This window comes from Corythoichthys intestinalis, chromosome 17, assembly GCF_030265065.1.
Source record: "Corythoichthys intestinalis isolate RoL2023-P3 chromosome 17, ASM3026506v1, whole genome shotgun sequence".
NCBI classification, from domain to species: Eukaryota; Metazoa; Chordata; class Actinopteri; order Syngnathiformes; family Syngnathidae; genus Corythoichthys; species Corythoichthys intestinalis.
Genome location: NC_080411.1, coordinates 1,769,763 through 1,790,694, shown reverse-complemented (window position 1 = coordinate 1,790,694; position 20,932 = coordinate 1,769,763). Strand labels below are relative to the sequence as shown.

Below are 20,932 nucleotides of genomic sequence, written 5' to 3'. Positions count from 1 at the left end.
TAAACGTATTGGCAACCTCAGCCTAATACTTGGTAGCACAACCGTTATACAAAATAACTGCGAACAACCGCTTCCGGTTGGATTCAACATCCAAATGACGTTACTCCCATCCTGTGTATACCTATGAACATAGCCAATTATAATGTATAATAATAATATATAATACGGTGTTGGCAAAAAATATCGGCACCCCGGCAATTCTGTCAGATAATGCAAGTTTCTCCCAGAAAATCATTGCAATTACAAATGCTTTGGTAGTAATATCTTCATCTAATTTGCTTGTAATGAAAAAAGACAAAAGAGAATGAAAGAAAATGAAATCATTATCATTTTGCAAACACTTTACTCACGAATACTCGAAACAGCAAAATTTAATTTGAAACTTTTTTCGAATGACTCGAGTTAATCGTTTAATTGTTGCAGCAGTACATTAAATATAACACAATACACCAAAGTATATCAGTGGGAGTGCGCTTAAGTTCTTTCTGATAGTTTTTTCTGGTCTTTTTACTGCAACAACGTAATAAAAACCTGAAATTATGGCTTTTAGTTTTTGGTGTGCCACCCCAAAATTTTAAGAGCACTATCTGGCCACCCCTATGAATAATTTCTGGAGGCGCCAGTGACAAGCCAACCTCCCCCACGGCCGTGCTTGGTCCCGCCGTCTCTGCCGCAGCGTTATGGCCACACACAAGAAATGGTGAAAGAAAAACACGTAGGAATTCTAGGCAGTCCCATCCATGTTTTATTTGTTCACGTTCACAGTGTTAGCAATAAGACTCAAGGCACAGGAATGATGATGATTAGCATTTAAGGCAGTGGTCCTCAAACAAGACTCAGAGGAATGATAAGTAGCACACTGGCTGCCGTCCTATTTATTTAGATTGGGAAGGGCGAACGTTTATTAACAGCCAATGAGTTGATTTATGAATACCATACATTTGAACTCATTGGCTGGCATTGACGGCGTCAGACTAAACGATTAAAAAGAATGACTCTGTCCTAATTAACTATTTAAAATCTCAGTAAAAGTTTGATAACTATAATCATTTTTAATGTACTATAAACTGTCAAATAATGTAGGAAATTCATTTGAAAGACGAATTCGATGAACTCGTCAGATTATTTGCAGAAATAGTCGACAGAGTAATCACATTATTGCGATAATTATTGCATTAATCAGTGATTTCGATGGATTTATCTGTCAAATAATTGCATCTGCAACTCATCTAAATTTTATGGTTAATCAATGAATTCATTATATTAAAGGGGAAGTTCAGATTTTTTGCCATCAGGCTTAATCTTTGAGTTAGCGATAGGTTTAATTAGTTGGTAGTTGTTTTATTTCAACAAATTTTGTGTAGTTTGCTAGTTTTTTGTTAGTTTCAGGGCTCCGGAATGGCTAAGCTAGCGCGAGTCAATTGGGCTGACTTAGCATGCCAATAAAAAACAATGTATGCACATATGAAAATCATCGATGACCCATGCAATCAATAGTGTTGGCTATGTTTTCAGGATAAAGTTAATAAAACTTGCCATTGCATGTCAATAATTGCAGTATGAACACCAACATTTGTAATCCAGCAGCTCTGCAAAGGAGCAGGGCGGAGTGATATCACATTTTTTTCCCCCCACCGCTGATTTTTTTATGTCGTAGCCAGCAGCAAGTAACCAGTTTATATTGTTCCTCATTCTTCACCAGGTGGCAAAATTGATTTTGCCGTGTGGCATTTTTTTTTTTGCCATGTGGCAAAATTAATTTTGACATGTGGCATTTTTTTTTGGTATGTGGCAAAATGGATTTTGGTTTGTGGCATTTTTTTGGTGGGGTATATGGCAGTTTTGCAGGCCATGCACGTCCAAATTTTCCATTCATTTTAAATGGCTGAAAAGCATGTGTGGCTGTGATTTTTGGCCATCCACAAAGCAGCAATAAAATTAAGATTTTCCTGTAATTGTTGACGAGGCTCCTGAAATAATCTGGCAGTCCACCCGTGAGCGTAGCGACCGCATACCCATGATTCATCAGTGCAGAAAGAAAGCGGACACGGAAATTTGGACGTGCACAGCAGTCAATGGCCTAGCCTGACTTGGGTGCCAGTTGAATGTCAATGCTCTGTAATGGTAGGTAGATGGTCAAAAATCACAACCACACATTTTTCTGCCATTTAAAAGGAATGGAAAATTTGGACGTGCATAGCCGTCAACGTCATGGACATGCATGGCCTGCAAAACTGCCATATACCCCCCCAAAAAATGCCATAACCCCCCCCCCCCCCCCCCAAAAAAATGCCACAAGCCAAAATCTATTTTGGCACATACCAAAATAATGCCACAGGTCAAAATCCATTTTGCCACATGGCGAAAAAAATGCCACTTGGCAAAATCCATTTTGCCTCATGGCAAAAAAGAAATTGCCACACGGCAAAAAAAATGCCACATGGCAAGCTCCATTTTGCCACACGGCAAAAAAAAAATGCCACATAGCAAGATCCATTTTGCCACATTGCAAAAAAATGCCACAGGTCAAAATCCATTTTGCCACACGGCAAAATCCATTTTGCAAAATGGCGAAGAAAAAAACGACACTTGGCAAAATCCATTTTGCCACATGGCAAAAAAAATTTGCCACATGGCAAAATCTATTTTGGCACACGGCAAAAAATGCCACATGGCAAAATCTATTTTGCCACAAGGCAGAGAAAAAAGCCACATGGCAAATACCACTTTTGGTTCTCGCAGTCTCTCGAAAGGTTTGTGTTTTTTCCGCTGTTTAAAAATAAAGTAAAATCAAACATCATAAGCAGTTACTCACAAAGTTACTCATTGAGTATTCTTTTCACCGGATACTCTTTTAAAAAATTGTATGAGTATATTTTTTGGATGACTACTTTTACTTGAGTAATATTATTTTGAAGTAACGCTCTTACTTGAGTACAATTTTTGGCTACTCTACCCACCTCTGGTGACATTGTTTTGGTCACATGGTTGTTTTGGAACAATGATCCGCATTTTGAATTTATTTGATTGACTACGTGAGATCTTTTAGTTGATTTGTATCATTTTTTATCGGCATGTTAGGAAGGGACCATTGAGTCGCACTAGCTTAGACACTCCGCAGCCCTGAAACTAACAAATAACATACAAACTACACGGAATTTGTTGAAATCAATCAACTCGAAGATTAAGCCTAATGTCAAAAATTCTGAACTTCCGCTTTAATCTGATGAACCCTGCAACTAATCTAAATGTTGCACACATGCTTGTAGGCCGGGAATGTATTGATGTTTTTGGTTGGCTCTTGAGCCCAAAGGTTGGAAAACCTGGCATTTTATGGAACAAGTACAGTATATGTATTTCAGGCTGGTAAACATCTGATATGGCACAACAGAGATCAGGAAGAAACTCCCAAGGCACTAATAGTGGAAGCCAAACATAAACACTTGTTAAAATCGTACAGCGAGGAGGCACTTAAAAAGTTTTCTATAACATCTCATTTCTAAAGAAAATCAACACAATCGCATAAGTAAAAGCGTTTTAAAATCTTCAAGTAGGATTTTTTGGTCATTCAGATAGTCCTGTTTTTTCCTAGAATGAAAAGAGAGGATTGTTGCTGTCCAGTTAGATGCTACAAAAATCACTAAGCCAAGCACCAGAGGTTAACGCTTCGGACGGCCCGGTCCGTCTTAGTCCGTTTTCCAAACCATGTTGAGGACCTTCACCACTTCCTCGTAGATGATGAAGACGATGGCTACGTCCAAACACACCCGACCCAGACGAGGCACGGTCCCTTTGTAGAATCTGGAGAATTGCAGATAGAAAGTTTACATTAGATATACAGATTCATTTTGACTGGGAGGGACAACATGAATTGGATGTCTCGTGCCATCGATGACAGCATACAGTGCTGGCCAGAAGTACTGGGACCCCTGAAATTCTGTCAGATAATGCTCAATTTCTCCCAGAAAATGATTGCAAATGCTTGTAATATCTTCATTTATTTTGCTTGCAATGAAAAAACACAAAAAAGAATGGGGAAAAAAATTAAATCATTATCATTTTACACAAAACTCCAAAAATGGGCTGGACAAAAAAATTGGCACCCTTTGAAAAATCATGTGATGCTGCTCTAATTTGTGTAATTAACAACAACTGTTACTTACCTGTGGCACATAACAGGTAATGGCAATCATTAAATCACACTTGCATCCAGTTAAAATGGATTAAAATTGACTCAACATCTGTCATGTGTCCTTGTGTGTACCACATTAAGCATGGAGAGAAGAAAGAAGACCAAAGAACTGTCTGAGGAAGCAAAATTGTGAGAAAAGCATGGGCAATCTCAAGGCTACAAGTCCATCTCCAAAGACCTGAATGTTCCTGTGTCTACCGTGCGCAGTGTCATCAATGAGGGTAAAGCCCACGGCACTGTGGCTAACCTCCCTAGATGTGGATGGGAAAGAAAAATTGACGAGAGATATCGACGAAAGATTGTGCGGACAGTGGATAAAGAACCTCGACTACCATCCAAACAAGTTCAAGCTATCCCGAAGTCCGAGGGTACAACAGTGTCAACCCGTACTATCCGTCGGCGTCTGAATGAAAAGGGACTCGATATCTAGGAGGACCCCACTTCTGACCCAGAGACATAAAAAAGCCAGGCTGGAGTTTGCCAAAACTTACCTGAGAAAGACAAAAACGTTTTGGAGGAATGTTCTCTGGTCAGATGAGACAAAAGTAGAGCTTTTTATGAAAAGGCATCAACATAGAGTTTACAGGAAAATAAACGAGGTTTTCAAAGAAAAGAACACTGTCCTCACAGTCAAAAATGGCGGAGCATGTTTTGGGGTTGCTGTGCTACCTCTGGCACTGGATTGCTTGACCGTGTGCATGGCATTATGAAGTGTGAAGACTACTAAAAAATTTTGCAGGATAATGTAGGGGCAAGTGTGAGAAAGCTGGGTCTCCCTCAGAGGTCATGGGTCTTCCAGGATGACAAATTAGCCAAAACACACTTCAAAAAGCACTAGAAATTGGTTTGAGAGAAAGCACTGGAGACCTCTAAAGTGGCCAACAATGAGTCCAGACCTGAATCCCATAGAACACTTGTGGAGAGATCTGAAAATGGCACCCTTCAAATCTCAGAGACCTGGAGCAGTTGGCCAAAGACGAATGGTCTAAAATTCAGGAGAGCATTGTAAAAAAATCATTGACGGATACCGGAAGCGGTTGTTCACAGTTACAGTGGGGCAAATAACTATTTAGTCAACCGCTAATTGTGCAAGTTCTCCCACTTGAAAATATTAGAGAGGCCTGGAATTGTCAACATGAGTAAACCTCAACCATGAGAGACAGAATGTGGAAAAAAAAAACAGAAAATCACATTGTTTGATTTTTAAAGAATTTATTTGCAAATCATGGTGGAAAATAAGTATTTGGTCAATACCAAAAGTTCAACTCAATACTTTGTTATGTAGCCCTTGTTGGCAATAATGGAGGCTAAACGTTTTCTGTAACTCTTCACAAGCTTTTCACACACTGTTGCTGGTATTTTGGCCCATTCCTCCATGCATATCTCCTCCAGAGCAGTGATGTTTTGGGGCTGTCGTTGGGCAACACGGACTTTCAACTCCCTCCTCACCCCGTGGAATCAAAATGATAACAAGAACGGTGAGCAAAAATCCCACAACCAAACGGGGGTACCTAGTGAATGACCTACAGAGAGCTGGGACCACAGTAACAAAGGCTACTATCAGTAACACAATGCGCCAGCAGGTACTCAAATCCTGCACTGCCAAACGTGTCCCCCTGCTGAAGCCAGTACAACCCAAGCCTGTCTGCGGTTCGCTAGACAGCATTTGGATGATCCAGAAGAGGACTGGGAGAATGTGTTATGGTTAGATGAAACCAAAATAGAGCTTTTTGGTAGAAATACAGGTTCTGTGAATACTGAATTGCATCCGAAGAACACCATACCCACTGTGAAGCATGGGGGTGGAAACATCATGCTTTGGGGCTGTTCTTCTGCAAAGGGACCAGGACGACTGATCTGTGTCAAGGAAAGTATGAATGGGGCCATGTATCGAGAGATTTTGAGTGAAAATGTTCTTCCATCAGCAAGGGCGGTGAAGATGAGACGTGGCTGGGTCTTTCAGCATGACAATGATCCCAAACACACAGCCAGGGCAACAAAGGAGTAGCTTCATAAAAAGCATTTCAAGGTCCTGGAGTGGCCTAGCCAGTCTCCAGATGTCAAAGCCATAGAAAATCTGTGGAGGGAGTTGAAAGTTCGTGTGGCCCAACGACTGCCCCAAAACATCACTGCTCTAGAGGAGATCTGCATGGAGGAATGGGCCAAAATACCAGCACAATTAGTGGTTGACTAAATACTTATTTGCCCCACTGTAATTTGTCTAAAGGTTGGGCTACCAAGTATTAAGCTGAGGGTACCAATACTTTTGTCCGGCCCATTTTTGGAGTTTTGTGTAAAATGATAATGATTCAACTTTTTTTTCCCATTCTCTTTTGTGGTTTTTCATTGCAGGCAAAATAAATTAAGATATTTCTACCAAAGCATTTGAATTGTGATCATTTTCTGGGAGAAACTGAGCATTATCTGACAGAATTGCAGGGGTGCCAATAATTTTGGCCAGTAGTGTATGGCGTGTTGCCCCAAAAAAAAAAAAAAGGCCAACTTTGGCCCCCCACCCAGGTCAGACACATGAATGAAAACCCAGCATTTAAAAAACCTTTTTAAAAAAAAAGCATTTAAAAAAAGATTTCATATCTCTCATAAATAGTCTTACCAATTTTGAGGAGGATCAGACTTACTCCCTAGGTGCCAGTGTCTCGATATGCACCCTGTAACTCGATATAAATCTCACATTCGAGTCAAAATACCCAATTTCCTGTTGGTCTCGGAACATGGGTGCAAGAGACTTTTTGGAGCAGTTTTTCACGAGGTATCGACTGCCCAAATTTCATCGCTCTCCGTTGAAAAACCTAATAGGAGAGGCCTTTTTAAAAACTTACTGTCCCCGCTGGTTGTCGCTGTAGGGTTGATGCATCTACACCTCTTCTACCCCTGCCTTGTCATTGTGATGCCATTTTGTCGATGTAATTGTGAGGAAAACTGATTATTCCAGCAGAGATGTAATATGAAACAACGCGGATGCAAGATGGCAGCCACTGATGCGAACTTCAACTAAGTCAGCTCAGGAAAATTCATTTAGTTACCATGCGTCATTGCTGCTATCCCTCTATATACTGGCCGAAAATGGCTTCTTTATAACGAGTACAAGAGACGTTACGGCCCACAGAAATCAAGGGGACTCCGGCGTCCCCAATTGTACAGCGCGGAGTGTAAAGGGTTACTTGCCAGTGAAAATCTACAGGAAGTGAGCAAGTTTTTGCTTAATTTGGTAGCAAATCATCGGGTGTTTGTTCCACTTACGCTTTAGGCCCCTCGTGCTTCATGATCTTTATTGCGCAGTCCACAGTGCCTTTGTACTTGTGCGCTTCCAGACCCTGTTTATGCAAACAGAACCACCAGTCCAATTGACAAAAATTGAGAAGATGTCAAGACGTAAAATGAATCATCTCCACTCACCTGCATGCGGGTTTTGATGACATCCAGTGGCGTATTTCCGAACACGCTGACTGCTCCGGCTACGGCTCCAAAGAGCCCCGTTACCACCGGGTTAATGGATTTGTTCGGATTGTCACCTCCACCGCACCCCAAGAAAAACACCCTGATTTAGTATTCAGGTTGCCGGATCGTCGAAATCTTAAAAGGCCAATTTTGCCAGGCGGTTTTGTACCTTTGTACCAGTTCCTGAGAGAAGTCATGACGTAGAAGCGAATGGCCTGGTTGGACCCTTGTTTCAGCACGGTGGCCGTCAAACCTTGGTACGTTCCCCTTAGGCCTGCATGCACAGCTCTCAAAAATTAGCACTAGCATTGCTACAAAGGATTATTGAACACTTTCAATGCCATTGACGGTGAAAAGACACCAAATATGGTGGCGTCCAATCATTGTTGTTTCGTCAACGATGACAAAAAATTTCGATGACGAACATATTTTTCATGACGATGACGAGCTAAAAATGTGTCTTGGGTGACTGCAACATGACCAGACAATGAAGCCGTGTTTTTAAACCTTTTCTGAGTAACGGCACATTTTTATTAGCGTTGGGCATCGAGCATCGATGGGATCAGGGACTAACACTCCGATTCTCCCGGACCTGGGAAAAAAAATTATCATTTTGACGATGGATGGATGGATGGATGGATGGATGGATGGATGGATGGATGGATGGATGGATGGATGGATGGATGGATGGATGGATGGATGGATGGATGGATGGATGGATGGATGGATGGATGGATGGATGGATGGATGGATGGATGGATGAAGGCAAGGCAAGGCAAGGCAAATTTATTTATATAGCACAATTCAACACAAGGCAATTCAAAGTGCTTTACATCACATGAATATCATAAAAAAAACCAATTTATTGTGATGAAACAACAAAATTGCAATAACTGCATTAACCATCAAAGTGAAGTCTAACTAACTGTAGCCTTGAAACAAATCTGAATAAGGAAAAACATTGCAATAAAATAATGCAAACTGGTTAAACTTGAGAGTAGCTGAGATCTGTCATGACAGAACATCGCTTCAATGATATCTGGCGTCATCTAGCGTCCTGAATGGGGAGAGTAGCTGAGATATGTCATGACGGAACATTGCTTCAATGATATCTGGCACCATCTAGCGTTGTGAATGGGTATAATGTCTAGACCGCAAATATAAGAGGACCCCCTCTTTTTTCAGTCTTATTTCACTGCAAAAAACACCGTCTTATATGCGGGCCAATACGGTATTTTGCTTCATCTGCATTAAATTATCAATAGAAGAATTTATACGAATGCTTCGTGGTAGCTCCCAGCGAAGGTACATGTACAGTGGTATGAAAAACCATCTCTAAAAGTCTGGATGTTCATCAAGCGACAGTCAGAGTAGTCTAAAAATGGAGAGATTTTGGCACTTGTGCTTCTCTCCCAAAGAGTTGCCGTCCACCGAAGATGACGCCATGATTTCAGCGCAGAATACTCAGAGAGGTAAAAAAGAACCCTAGAGTGTCTGCAAAGGACGTACAGAAACCACTGGCACAGTCCAATATCTCTGTGCACATATCAACTATATGTAAAACTATGGCCAAGGATGGTGTTCATTGGAGGACTCCACGGAGGAATCCACTGCTGTCTCAAAAAACATTGCTGCTCGTTTAATGTTCGCAAAAAGGCACTTGGACACTCCACAGAAGTTGTGGCAAAAATTTTGAGGACTGATGAAACCAAAGTTGAATTGTTTGGGAGCAACACACAACGTCATGTGTGGAGGAAAAATGGAACAGCTCATCAACGTCAACACCTCATCCCCACCGCGAAGCATGGTGGAGGGAGCATCATGATTTGGGGCCGTTTTGGTGCCTGAGGGCCTGGACAACCCGCAATCATTAATGGAAGAATGAATTCAAAGGTTTTGCAGAATGTTTTGCAGGAAAACTTGAGGCCGTCGGTCAGACAGTTGCAGCTAAAACGAGGACAGCTGCTGCAACAAGACAATGATCCAAAACACAGAAGTAAATCAACTTCCGAATGGTTTCAGAAGAACAAAATACACGTTCTGGAGTGGCCAAGTCAAAGTCCAGACTCAAATCCCGTTGAGATGTTGTGGCATGCCCTTAAGACAGCCATTCATGCCAGACATCCCAGGAATCTGAATGAACTACAGTAATTTTGTAGAGATGAAAATGGGCCAAGATTAGTCCTGATCTATGTGACAGACTGATCTGAAGCTACAGGAAGCATCTGGTAGAAGTTATTGCCACCAAAGGGGGGGGGGGGGGGGGCATACCGTCCACTCAGACTACCGGCAATGATCTGCCCACATTGATGGTTTTGGTTTGGTTGATTTATTGCAGTAATTCAGCAAACAGTTCACTTTCCAATGCAGGTAAAAACCGTATGTCCACCAGGTGCACTGATTAGCACTGCCACTCTGGGCGCACCTTTACAGTAAAATACCTAATGACATTGGTTGTGCCCCCTGGTGGCAAAAACAATAACACAGTTTCAAAATAACAAACTGATGCAGCGAATTGTTAGTGAATATGGCTTCTACAACAACAATGTTGTTCTTGTATCTTGTGCTGTATGCAGTTTATATGTATAAAGAAGAAAAAAAAAAAAAAACCTGACAGTTTTTATTTGTCTCACCTTGTGTTCGAATGATCTCACGCACCCCGTGAAAGAATCCCTTGTACTTGGGGTTGGCCGACGTCTGATCGTGGATGAATTTGACCTGAAAAGTGCCACGCGGACGTGAGCGTGACGGCAGATGAGAGCGGTGTTTAGCGGCGGCGGCTGACATCCAACCTTGACCGTCTCCATGGGACACACGACCACCACGGCCTCAGCCACGCCGGCGCCGAGGCCGCACAGGAACCCGCGCTTGCTATCCAGCTTGCCGTTTTGGTCGCGCATCTTGTTGCTCAGGAACTCAAACGTGCCAAATCTGCCAGCAAATGTAATCATACACAACATTTGGTCTTCATTTTTACTTCAATTTTAACTCATTAGCCGCCATGGACCGCGATCGAGGCGAATGAACATTCTAGTCCTAAAATCAACAGGACGTGACCCGAAAATGCCCAATATCAATCGGAAGTGACCTGGATACTGAAGGAATCGGACCTTCTATCCAGATTGCCCAAATCACGCCAGCCGGACCCACGCTGGCGCAGCAAAATTCTGACAATCCGGCCAAAAGGCCAAACTCCGCACGTTCACCTTAGTCTTAACCCCTTGTACTGACTCCATTTTGAAAGCTGGTAAAAGGCTTCGAAACACAAATTGACAATTTATTCTGAGTCGACAGCAATCATACAGCATAGAGACCCAGGCGAGGATCCGAGGCCACCATGTCACAAGTCAACAAAAGGTTCCTGAGAAAAAATGACAACAATTAGCTAAACTAGGGCTGCAGCTATCGATTATTTTAGTAGTCGATTAATCGATGAACAAGTTAGTTCAAATAATTGAGTAATCGGGCAAGGAACATGAAAAACTAAAATACCTGAGCTGAACCTCAAACGGTATAAAAAAATAAACACGGATCTATGTAAAACAAAAGAACAATTCGCTAATTTACACAACAAAAGACCACTAGCTTAAATGCTATAAAACGATTGTAAAAAAAAAAAAAAAAAAAAAAAAAAAAAACAATGCTATACTAAATATACCTATAAACTAAATTACGACTGCATTAAAAAAACATCAGCTTGGCTTATGTTGGTCTTAACATGGAGCAGCTAGATTCAGCCATGTAAAATGAATCAGACTAGAGGGCAGTGTATCCACCCAAATCAATAAAACTGAATGCAAACACTTTCCAAATAAACTATTACAACGCCACTTTAATTAAATGAATACACAAAGTAGCAAAATTTAATTTGAAATTTTTTGTTCTAATCGAATACTCGAGTTAATCGAATAATCGTTGCAGCACTAAGCTAAACATTCAGTCTTTTGAAGGCTCTCGCAGGGCGGGCTGTGGGCAGAAGAAGGGTGTGTTTGAGCGTTGTTTAGGATTATTGTCTGTTTGTGGATTGGACAGGAGGATTCGGGAGTTACTGTTGTCAGAGCAACGAGGGTTGTGGATTTTGACACCTCAGCACCAGGTGAGTGCTGAGGGTTCCTCCTGATAAGATGTTCTTTGTCAAGACGAGATGTCCCGCTATTTGTTCTGGACTGTCCGGAAGAACTGATTGCGGGAGTTGGTGGTGCAGACGTGGGCTTGTTGATGTCTTGCCTATCACCTGGTAATCAGCATCAATATTACTCAGTCAGCTGCAAGATGCACGCGTTTGGCTTTTGTGATAAGAAGGCGTCATGTATCTAAGCCCTATGTCAAATATATTCTGCTTGTTTTCCCTAAACTATGACATAAATACTATTAATTTTTTTATTGGGTACGTTAGGGTTATACAGTCGGATGGTAAATACGAGAAAAGATACTATTCCTTTCAATACTGAACCTAAATCAACAGCAAGTGACCTAAAATCAACAGGAATGCTTTCACACATGCCTTGTCCCGGGAAAGTCCCAGACATAATACTCAGACAAGACCCGTTAAATGTCCGCGTAAGCCGGGAAATTGCTTTCACACATAAGGACTACCCGTTTAAATCCCACTTTTTAAACGGTGTTCAGGTATATGTTGAAAGGGGCTAATGAGCTCAAAGGTTCAAAAGACCTGGAAAACAGCTTACCTGACGGCGGCTTTGGGAACCGATCCGTAGACTAGCGAGCTGAGACCCCGATAAAGCCCCCGGACGCCATGACTGCTGACCGTCTGTTTGACGCAGTCGCCTGAGTCCCGAAAAGAGATAGACTCAATGTGTTGCCAGAGGAAAAGTGGAGGAAAACTCTGGATACCGACCGATGCCCTTGTACTTGGGGGGGTTGGCCTTTTCGTCCAGCTGCAGTTGAGTCTTGACGTACTCTGTGGGGAAGGTGATGCAGATCTCGATGCCGCCTGCGATGCCGCCTGAAAAAACCCGACAGAACGCTTTGCCAATCAAAGAATATTTCATTCCTATTAAATGCTTATTCAACATATTTAGACGAAGTACAATCAAAAAATGCTTTATAAATACATGAGCATGATAAAATATATTCTATTCAGCCTCGGCTGTGATTGAGGCAAAACAGAGGGCGTTGGAGGAGTTCGGAGAGACAATGGAGAAGGACTTTCGGACGGAACCAAAGTTGTTCTGGAAGTCTGTCCGGCAAGTCAGAAGGGGAAGACTGGGAACCATCCGAGTTGTGGATGGGACATTGTTGACCTCGACTGAGGAGGTGTTCGGTCGTTGGAAGGAAACCTTTGAAGAACTCCTCAATCCAACTACCCCAACTGACCCGCCCTCCGTTTCAGAGGCAGAGCTGGAGGACGATGGGGGAGTTAACTCTGGAATCTCTCTGGGCGAAGTCACCGAGGTGGTTAAAGAACTTCGCGGAGGCAACGCCCCGAGCGTTGATGAGATTCGCCTTGAAATGCTGAAGGCTCTGGGTGTTGGAAGGGCTGTCATGGATGACATGCCTCTTTAACATTGTGTGGAAGAGTGGCAGACTGGTGGTTCCTCTTTTTAAAAAGGGGGACCAGAGCGTATGTTCCAAATACAGGGGTATCACACTCCTCAGCATCCCTGGGAAAGTCTACTCCAAGGTACTGGAAATTGTCAGACCTCTGATTGAGGAGGAACAATGTGGGTTCCGTCCTGGCCGTGGAACAACGGACCAGCTCTTTACTCTTGCTGGAATCCTGAAGGGGTCTTGGGAGTATGCTCATCCGGTCTACATGTGCTTTGTGGACCTGGGAAAGGCTGGGTCCCCAGGGATATGCTGTGGCAGGTATCGCAGGAGTATGGGGTAAGGGGGCCACTCCTTAGGGCCATCCAATCCCTGTACACCCAAAGTGAGAGTTGTGTCCGGGTCCTCAGAAGTTAGTCAGACTTATTCCTAGTGAGTGTTGGCCTTCGCCAGGGTTGTGCTTTGTCACCAATTCTGTTTGTGCGTTTCATGGATAGGATATAAAGGCATAGTCGTGGTGGAGAGGGTTTACAGTTTGGTGGGCTGAGGATTGCATTGCTGCTTTTTGCAGATGATGTGGTCCTGTTTGCATAAACAGCACGTGACCTGCAGCACTCACTGGATGGGTTTGCAGCTGAGTGTGAAGCGGCGGGGATGAGGAATAGCACCTCCAAATCAGAGGCCATGGTTCTCTGCAGGAAACCGGTGGATTGGCAGGACTTTGCAGGAAAAGATGGCAGCCATTTTGGATCAAATAAACACTTTTGATGGGCTCTAATTGGCAGCGAAAATGCTAGCTTTCAAATGACTCATTATGCATTGTGTGTGTGTGGTTTTTTTTAGCTTGTGTTTAAGAATAACAATTTATTGCATTTGAATAGGATTTATTGGGCTATATTGTCACTACAAGAGTGGTTGAATTAGATAAGAAATTGACAATAATATTGCATATCGGCAATAAATTATGAGACAATACTAAAATACATCTACATTCTCCCCCTCGGTTCCATCTTCCGCAAACACAACATTCACTTTCACTGTTACGTGGATGACACCCAGCTCTACATATCCTCAAAACCAACCGCCTCCCTCCCACCTTCCTCCCTCACCCTCTGCTTAGATGACATTAACTCCTGGTTCTCCTCTAACTTCCTCCTACTCAACAGCTCCAAAACAGAAGTCCTCCTAGTTGGAACCACCGCAATGCTCTCTAATGTCCGTAAGTTCTCTATTACCATCAACAATTTACCGATCTCTCCTTCGTCTAAGGTTATGAGTCTGGTTGTCATCCTCGACAGCACACTTTCCTTCCGGTCACATATCAACAGCATCACCAGATCAGCCTATTTCCACTTTCTCAACATTTCTCGCCTCCTCCCTTCTCTCACCCGCCATACCACTTCCACCCTGGTCTGTAATCTAATACACTCCCGGCTGGATTATTGCAACTCACTGCTCTTCGGTCTCCCTAACAAGTCCCTCCAGAAGCTGCAGCTCCTCCAGAACTCAGCAGCACGCCTCATCACTCGAACCCCCGCAACACGCCACATCACCCCCATCCTCCGTCAACTTCACTGGCTTCCAGTCAAACAAAGAATCAACTACAAGATCCTCATCATCACCTTCAAAATACTCCATGGCCTGGCCCCTCCCTATCTTTGCGATCTTCTCCGTCTAAACAATCCAACCCGTTCACTTCGCTCTACAACTATTCTTCCCCTCTCCGTCCCCCGTGTCCGCCTCTCCACCTTTGGTTCCAGAGCTTTTAGTCAGTGCGCCCCCCAGCTCTGGAACTCCCTACCCCCTGATCTTCGCAGCATATGTACCCTATCACTTTTCAAATCTAGACTGAAAACACACCTGTTGACTCTTTCTTACCCACCATAACTCCTGGCTCGGTTATATTTTTACTTATTTTTATTGTGCTCTTAATCATTTATCCTTTTAATACCTTTTTATCGTACTGTGATTCCATGTCTCTTGTGAAGCGTCTTTGTGTGATTTGAAAAGCGTTCTAGAAATAAAATGTATTATTATTAGGGCTGTCAAAATTATCGCGTTAACGCGCGGTAATTAATTTTTTTAATTAATCACGTAAAAATATTTGACGCAATTAACGCACATGTCCCGCTCAGACAGTATTCTGCCTTTTGGTAAGTTTTACAGCAAGGCTTTTTGTGCTAACAGCGAACTCTTGTGGTCGCTTTGCGACATGGTTTATTTTCTTCTTGCCAGTTGAATATGACGTCTCGGGCTGACGCCTACGTTGTAATGTTGTGCTTATATGATCCTTGGACAAGATTTGTCCCTATGTATGGTTGTTGTAAAGAATGTACATATTATGTTAGTAAGCGAAATGTTCTATTTTTTGTATGAGGCGCTTTTTGTTTATGTTTAGTGAACCTGTATAGCGTGCTAAGCTAACGTTGTTGCTAATGCAATGCTTGTGTACTTTTTTTTGTAGTTTTACGACGGTCTAAAGAGGACAATGGTTTGAGGCCATTTTATTAATAAATCAGATGAAAAAGGAAGAAGTCTGATTATTAAGGCGTCGTTCACTAGCTGTCTAGCTTTGGAAAAAGTAGACGCTTCGGAGTGAGGACAGCATAGACAGATTTAAATGACAGTAGAGTGAAATGCCCACTACAGTCCTTATGTACCGTATGTTGAATGTACAGTGGGGAGAACAAGTATTTGATACACTGCCATTGGGAAAACCCATTAGCAGTGTATCAAATACTTGTTCTCCCCACTGTATATATCCATCTTGTGTCTTATCTTTCCATTCCAACAATTTATTTTACAGAATATATATATAATTTATAGAAAAATATGGCATATTTTATAGATGGTTTGAATTGCGATTAATTGCGATTAATTACGATTAATTAATTTTTAAGCTGTAATTAACTCGATTAAAAATTTTAATCGTTTGACAGCCCTAATTATTATTTATTATTATTACTAGACTTGAAACTACTAAAATGTGTTATCTCGATCAGCCCCCCCCCCCCCACACACACACACACACACACACACAGAGTCCCACTGTGCTAGAGGAGTACGTATTATGCTTCGTCATTGCAGTATGTGTGTATGTGATACTGGGGCCTCTCTCAAAACAAAGTGCAAAAGTCATCGAGTCAACATACAAAGAGCTATCTGACTTCTGGCCAGTGTGAGTGTTCGCCGTTTCAGAATGATGTCATAGCAAAAGCTGAACCACCTTTGTTTAAGTTGATCTCACATGTCGAAAACAACGAAATAACTCATAATATGCCAATGATAAATGGACAGTACTTATGTAGCACATTTATTTACATTGTTACCAGTGTTGTTAATAACGGCGTTACAATATAACGGCGTTACTAACGGCGTTATTTTTTTCAGTCGTGGGTAATCTAATTAATTACTTTTCTCATCTTGGCAACGCCGTTACCGTTACTGAGGACGGAAAGGCATGCGTTACTATGCGTTACTATAGTGGTCGAAAAGTCTGAGGGAGACTGACTCACCGAGACGACAGAGCAGAGCAGGAGTGTGGAGGAGGCAAGAAAGTTGTGACGCCGAACAAACGCGATGCTAGGTAGCTCCAATAATACATGTTGTTGCCGATAGCCTTCAAACTACGCCCGCATGTTATGGTAGATATGGTAGACATGGTAGATATGGTAGATATCACATGTACTGTATATAGATACACCTAGATGCAAAATGACAGACACTAAATGCGTTAGTAGACAGCCGCCATCTTGAAGCAGTAGACTTTTTAGGATGGCTCTGTTGTAGAGAACCTTCCTAGCAAACCTAAGTAACTTTTTATATAAAATACTTCTAAATCGGCAAAATCTTGACTTGAATCTATCTTTAAATGATAAAACAGTTTCAAAACTTTCATATGTCGAAAGTAGAGAGAAGGGAACTAATGCAATAATGGGAGCAATTCTAACAACTTTTAACAGTTGATTCAGGGTAAAGAGTAAATTAGGGTAAATAATTGGGCTCGGGCCAATTGTACCAAAAACCTTCACAAAAAACTTCACATAGTGTGGCCAATGTTTTTTTTTTGTTTTTTTTTTTTGAGGAAAAAAAAAAAAGTAATTATCACCAATTACTTTGCCAAGTAACTAATTACTCTTACATTCAGGTAATTGAGTTACTAACGCAATTACTTTTTGGGAGAAGTAATTTGTAACTATAATTAATTACTTTTTTTCAGTAAGATTAACAACACTGATTGTTACAATGCCCAAAGTGCTTTACACATACAAATTGTGCTGCTGGCATGCAAGGCGCTGCTAACCCATTGGGGGCAGATTAGGGTTCAGTGCCTTGCCCAACGGCACTTCGACAGTGGCCAGTCGTAGCCGGGAATTGAACCGCTGACCCTTCCGTCCCAGGACAACTCGAGCAACCAACTGTACCGTGGCCGCACGGCCACCCCACGTGACTCAATTTTACCAATCACATGTGGAACTAGAGGGAAGTCATGCATTTTGGGCGTGTGATGTTTCAGAGTGTCGTTTTGCTTTGCGTTTTGCTCGATTTTTGTGTCATGTTTTGGCCTAATATGGTCATGTAATAGGTTATAGTACATTATCATAATAACAGCTCATATAGATCAGGGGTTGGCAACCCAAAATGTTGGAAGAGCCATATTGGACAAGAAAAAATGTCTGGAGCCGCAAAAAAAGCAAAGCCTTATACTGTATAAGCCTTATAATGAAGGCAACACATGCTGTATGTTAGCTATATTAGCTTATTATCAAAATGAATACCGGTAAGTTGGCTATAAATACATAATAAGCCTTCATGATTACTGTATTTTGAAACGGGACAGTGGCTCCTTGGGGATGCCAGTAACAGCCCAAAGGAGTATAACGAAACTTTTTTTATTATTATTTTTTAAATAATTAAAGGTTTGTCTGCGAGCCAGATGCAGCCGTCAAAAGAGCCAGATCTGGCTTGTGAGCCATAGGTTCCCGACCCTTGCTCTATAGAATGCACTGCAGGGGTTATAAACTTTACTTTCCCCACTATAAGGCGCACCTAAATATAGGGTGCACGCTTGGCTTTTGAGAAAATTTAAGGCTTTTAGGTGCGCCTACTACTACTAGTACTACTACTACTACTACTACTGTGTGTGTTTATTGACAGGACGACATTTCCATGGGTCTGCATTATATATACATATATATATTTTTTTTTAAATTGTTTGATGATATTTTTTTATTTTAGGAAGAATAAAGCCCGTTGAGTAACCGGTTGATTAAAAAAAAAAAAAAAAAAAAAGTGGGTGGCATAGGCATTTTTGAGTGATCTTCGAGTAAAATTCAAGTATCTCGAGGCCGGGCCAAGTGTCCTTTTATTTGGAAATCAAAACATGGTGACCCTAGTTCTGATCGATGTGCCAGACTGATCTGCAGCTACAGGAAGCGTCTGGTTGAAGTTATAGCTGCCAAGGGGGGGGGGGGGGGGGGGGGCACAAAATATTAAAATGACGTGGTTCACCGACTTATTTATCCCCCTTCTGTCATTGTTTGCATACTGTAATCATTAAAATATGAAAACCTATAAATGTTTGGGTGGTTTTAGTTAAAGCAGACACTTTTTTCATCCGTGTGATTTTGACAAAGATCAGATCACATTTGATGGTAATTTTATGCAGAAATGTATGAAATTCCACAAGGTTCAGATACTTTTACCTACCACTCACTGTACATGCAGGTTATGCCATATCGTCCCTACCAATGTTGAGACCAAACCTACACCCTTGACTTGAGGACATTTTTGGATGACTACTTTTATTTTTTTTACTTAAATAATATTATTTAGAAGTAACGCTACTCTTACTTGAGTCCATTTTTGGCTACTCTACCCACTCCTGGTCTGGTATTACAGTGATCCTTCGCTTCTTCGCGCTTCGAATTTCACGGTTTCAGTCTATCGCAGATTTTTTTTCCAGTCAAAAAAAATACAGATATACATGCATAAAAAATTAAAGTAATTGGGAAAATAGGATGTAAAATCTGCCCGTTCCCTAACAGAAGGCAAGGAGAGCCCGCCCAACTCATATTCCACCGCTCTGATGATGAACCACAGCCTAGTACAAGTGAAGAAAATCGTGGTTTTGTTGCCAGCAAGAGATGGTTCGAAAAATTCAAAAAGAGGTTTGGACTTCGTGGCGTTACGTTGCATGGGGAGGCCTCCTCGGCGGACCATGAAGCAGCCGTTCATTACGTCGAGGACCAATTTCTCAAATTAATTGAAGAGGGTGGCTATCTCCAGGAGCAGGTGTTTAACATGGACAAGACTGGCCTTTTTTGGAAGAGGATGCCATCCAGAAAAACAACGGTCACAACTCCCCATCATGATGTTCCTTGTGAGCAGGACACCTCCTGCAGAAGCTTCTCAGTAAATCATCTTTATCTTTATATCCATTGTTCTGGAGTTTTTTCTTCATTTATCAAGATCATCAGCGTGGTGAGTATTTTATTCATCTTATGCATGTTATTGTATATCAATATTGCATTTACGTTTCAAACTAGTGGACTTTATAAACAAAAAAATATATAAAGAATGTAATATACATAAAAAATAAAATTCTCCTGTATCCAAGCAGCTGAACAGGACAGCTTTGAAAAAATAAAAAATTGGGGGGATCGCTACTTCGCGGTTTTTCACTTATCGCGGTGGGTTCTGGTCCCCATTAACCGTGAAAAAGGAGGGATCACTGTATTTGGCCAACCAAGTCACTCCACCTCCTGATGTCGCTCACGAGGATACGCCCCTTAAAGGCACATATCCAATAAACAAAAACTACCTGTTGCGGTTGAAACATGTTAGATGCCGCTACAAAAAGAGACATAAAAACTTGAAATGATTGACAAGCTCGATCATGTTAAAAATTGACAAGTATGGTGATTTGAAAAGCAAACCAAGTCACTTTCAAGCGACAATCCAGTCCAGTTCTCACCTGCCAGGATGGCCTTGCCGGGGTGCGTCAGCTTGGCTTTGCCTGCAGGGGCGGCTGCAGCCAGGCTGGACGTCCTGCCGTGGAAGGGATTGACGAAACTCGGCTGACCCGACATGACTGCGTTCGGTGCCCCACTGGTTCTCAATATGGGGACGAAGCCTCATGCGGACCCGCTGCAATCTGTGCACCAGACCGGGTCCAAAGTGCGACGTACGCCCCTGACCATTGGACTTGGGACCGCCGTCTCCCTCGGCTCGGTTGTGGACTTTTGACAGGCTGAAGTTTTCCCTCTCGGCTGCTAAATGTCGAGTCACACTTTCCCTCAATGCTAGGCGGGGCCCGAGAGGGGCCCCAGTGCAGCGCCGCCCCCAACCCCCTTTGGTGGACGCTGACATTTAACTCATTCCCTGCCATGCGAGCCCTCGCACTTGTTGTTCGTTTTCATCTGTTCCCAAATCCTCATACATACAGCAATTAAAAGTTTGGAAATTTTTTCGATACGCATTTGTCGTTCTCTGAACAAAAAGTGACTAGCAACAGTGAAGCGTCCCTCAGCTAGTCATTTACTTTGTATTTCGTCGGCGTATTTCCGGAAACCATTGGCCAGGCTGCGATTTATCTCTTAGTTTGAACGTTTATCTGCGTGTTTAAGTCCACCTCGTGGATTTAAGCGCAAAAATGATCATTTTGCCGTCGTCTTCACGACTTCTCCGTACTTCCGTTGACGTCGGCTGAAATGAAGGCCGAATTCCCTCTTGCTTTTCCAAGCACTCTTTGTTTGCTAATCACGCGCATGC

At 42.2% G+C, this 20,932-nt stretch overlaps 1 protein-coding gene across 1 annotated transcript; it reads right to left on the bottom strand.

Annotated features, from left to right (window-relative positions):
- Positions 1-2,285: 2,285 nt before the first annotated feature.
- slc25a1b (slc25a1 solute carrier family 25 member 1b) lies at positions 2,286-20,825 on the bottom strand. The gene is made up of 9 exons (XM_057819647.1): positions 20,136-20,825; positions 12,510-12,617; positions 12,340-12,439; positions 10,444-10,582; positions 10,285-10,369; positions 7,821-7,925; positions 7,610-7,725; positions 7,454-7,527; positions 2,286-3,801 (listed from the first exon to the last, which is right to left on the bottom strand). The coding sequence occupies exons 1-9, from the start codon at positions 20,248-20,250 to the stop codon at positions 3,687-3,689; spliced, it is 957 nt and encodes a 318-aa protein (XP_057675630.1). The 5' UTR covers positions 20,251-20,825; the 3' UTR covers positions 2,286-3,686.
- Between the last annotated feature and the right edge of the window lie 107 nt (positions 20,826-20,932).

What these genes read in the sequence shown, in the direction of transcription:
- slc25a1b (XM_057819647.1), bottom strand. Translation starts at nt 20,250, where the DNA reads ATGTCGGGTCAGCCGAGTTTCGTCAATCCCTTCCACGGCAGGACGTCC. An exon ending in CGGCAAGGCCATCCTGGCAG is followed by an intron (nt 12,618 to 20,135) that starts GTGAGAACTGGA and finishes GGGTTTTTTCAG; the next exon opens with GCGGCATCGCAGGCGGCATC. An exon ending in CCCCAAGTACAAGGGCATCG is followed by an intron (nt 12,440 to 12,509) that starts GTCGGTATCCAG and finishes TTCGGGACTCAG; the next exon opens with GCGACTGCGTCAAACAGACG.